Consider the following 1,076-nt stretch of genomic DNA (forward strand, 5'->3'; position numbering starts at 1 on the left):
CAAATGGAAACCACTAACATCCTGTTGAAGATGTTAATAATGGCTCTACTGATCTTCAGAATGTTCAAAAGGAACCTAGAACTTAAAAATTCATCACTAAATAGAAGATTCTTTCAAGAAACCTCGAGAACAATCTAAAAATCTTCAGATTCTTGAAGCATCTATAAATCTAAATAATGAGAACAGCAAGAGAACATAATTGCAAAAATTAACAATTAACAGCCTGATTCACCTTCAGAAGGAGTCCAGGTAGCTGATGAAATGAACTTCAGATTCACACCACAAGATTCACATTTAATTTTATCAACATCCACATTCACCCATCCTCTTCTGGCACAGGCCAGAGCACTAGCAGCCTATATCAAAAATAACACAAAAAGAAATATATAAACACAAATCTCGTCAACTTAGCATCTAGATGAACAGAAATGCTAATCTCCGAAGAAAATAAAACGACTTCCATAAGCCCCCTTTATGTGAAATATGAAAAGAAAAAAAGAAAAAGGTATGTAAACATAAGAGCAATGAAAAGTCAAGTCATTTATGTTTAGAAAACATGGTAACACTGCCATGGAAGATTGAAACTTCATCCAACATGATTATCAAAGGAAGAACAAGTTCAAACCTTGGGCTTTCCAAACCAATTTGCAGGATTGAATGTTGAGAGGCGTCTCAGTAAATCACCTCTTTCCCAGGGTCTGCACGAAGGTTGAGATGATCCAAGAGCAGAATCACCAGCACTAGTGCTCAATGAAGTCCACATGGGCTGCGAACCAATGCGAGAACCTTTCGAGTTCTGCACTTGACCAAACCAGTCTGCGCTGCCAGCATTTGTAGGAACAGCAGGAGATGATGCCCCTATAGAACTGCTTAAAATAGCAGCGGAAAAATACTACGAGAGTTATATAGAGAAATGATGGTAAGTTTTTCTTGGTAGCTTGTAACAGACCATCATCTTTTAAGCTTACAACTCCACTTTGCAGATTCTATTTCGTTCTAGATTTTTTTTCAACAATGACGAGGGCAAAGACACGAACAATAAAAACGTAAATTTCTTTCCATAGGGAGATATTGAA

The 1,076-nt window shown here is 37.1% G+C and overlaps 1 protein-coding gene across 1 annotated transcript; it reads right to left on the reverse strand.

The window, feature by feature from the left end:
- Window positions 1-200: 200 nt before the first annotated feature.
- On the reverse strand, window positions 201-892 carry LOC111387161 (nuclear-interacting partner of ALK-like; the record flags this gene model as incomplete). Its single annotated transcript, XM_023011697.1, has 2 exons — window positions 201-356; window positions 626-892. Coding segments are annotated over 2 exons (408 nt in total), but the record flags the coding sequence as incomplete, so codon positions are not given.
- Between the last annotated feature and the right edge of the window lie 184 nt (window positions 893-1,076).

The sequence above is a fragment of the Olea europaea genome, unplaced genomic scaffold (assembly GCF_002742605.1).
Source record: "Olea europaea var. sylvestris unplaced genomic scaffold, O_europaea_v1 scaffold39262, whole genome shotgun sequence".
NCBI classification, from domain to species: Eukaryota; Viridiplantae; Streptophyta; class Magnoliopsida; order Lamiales; family Oleaceae; genus Olea; species Olea europaea.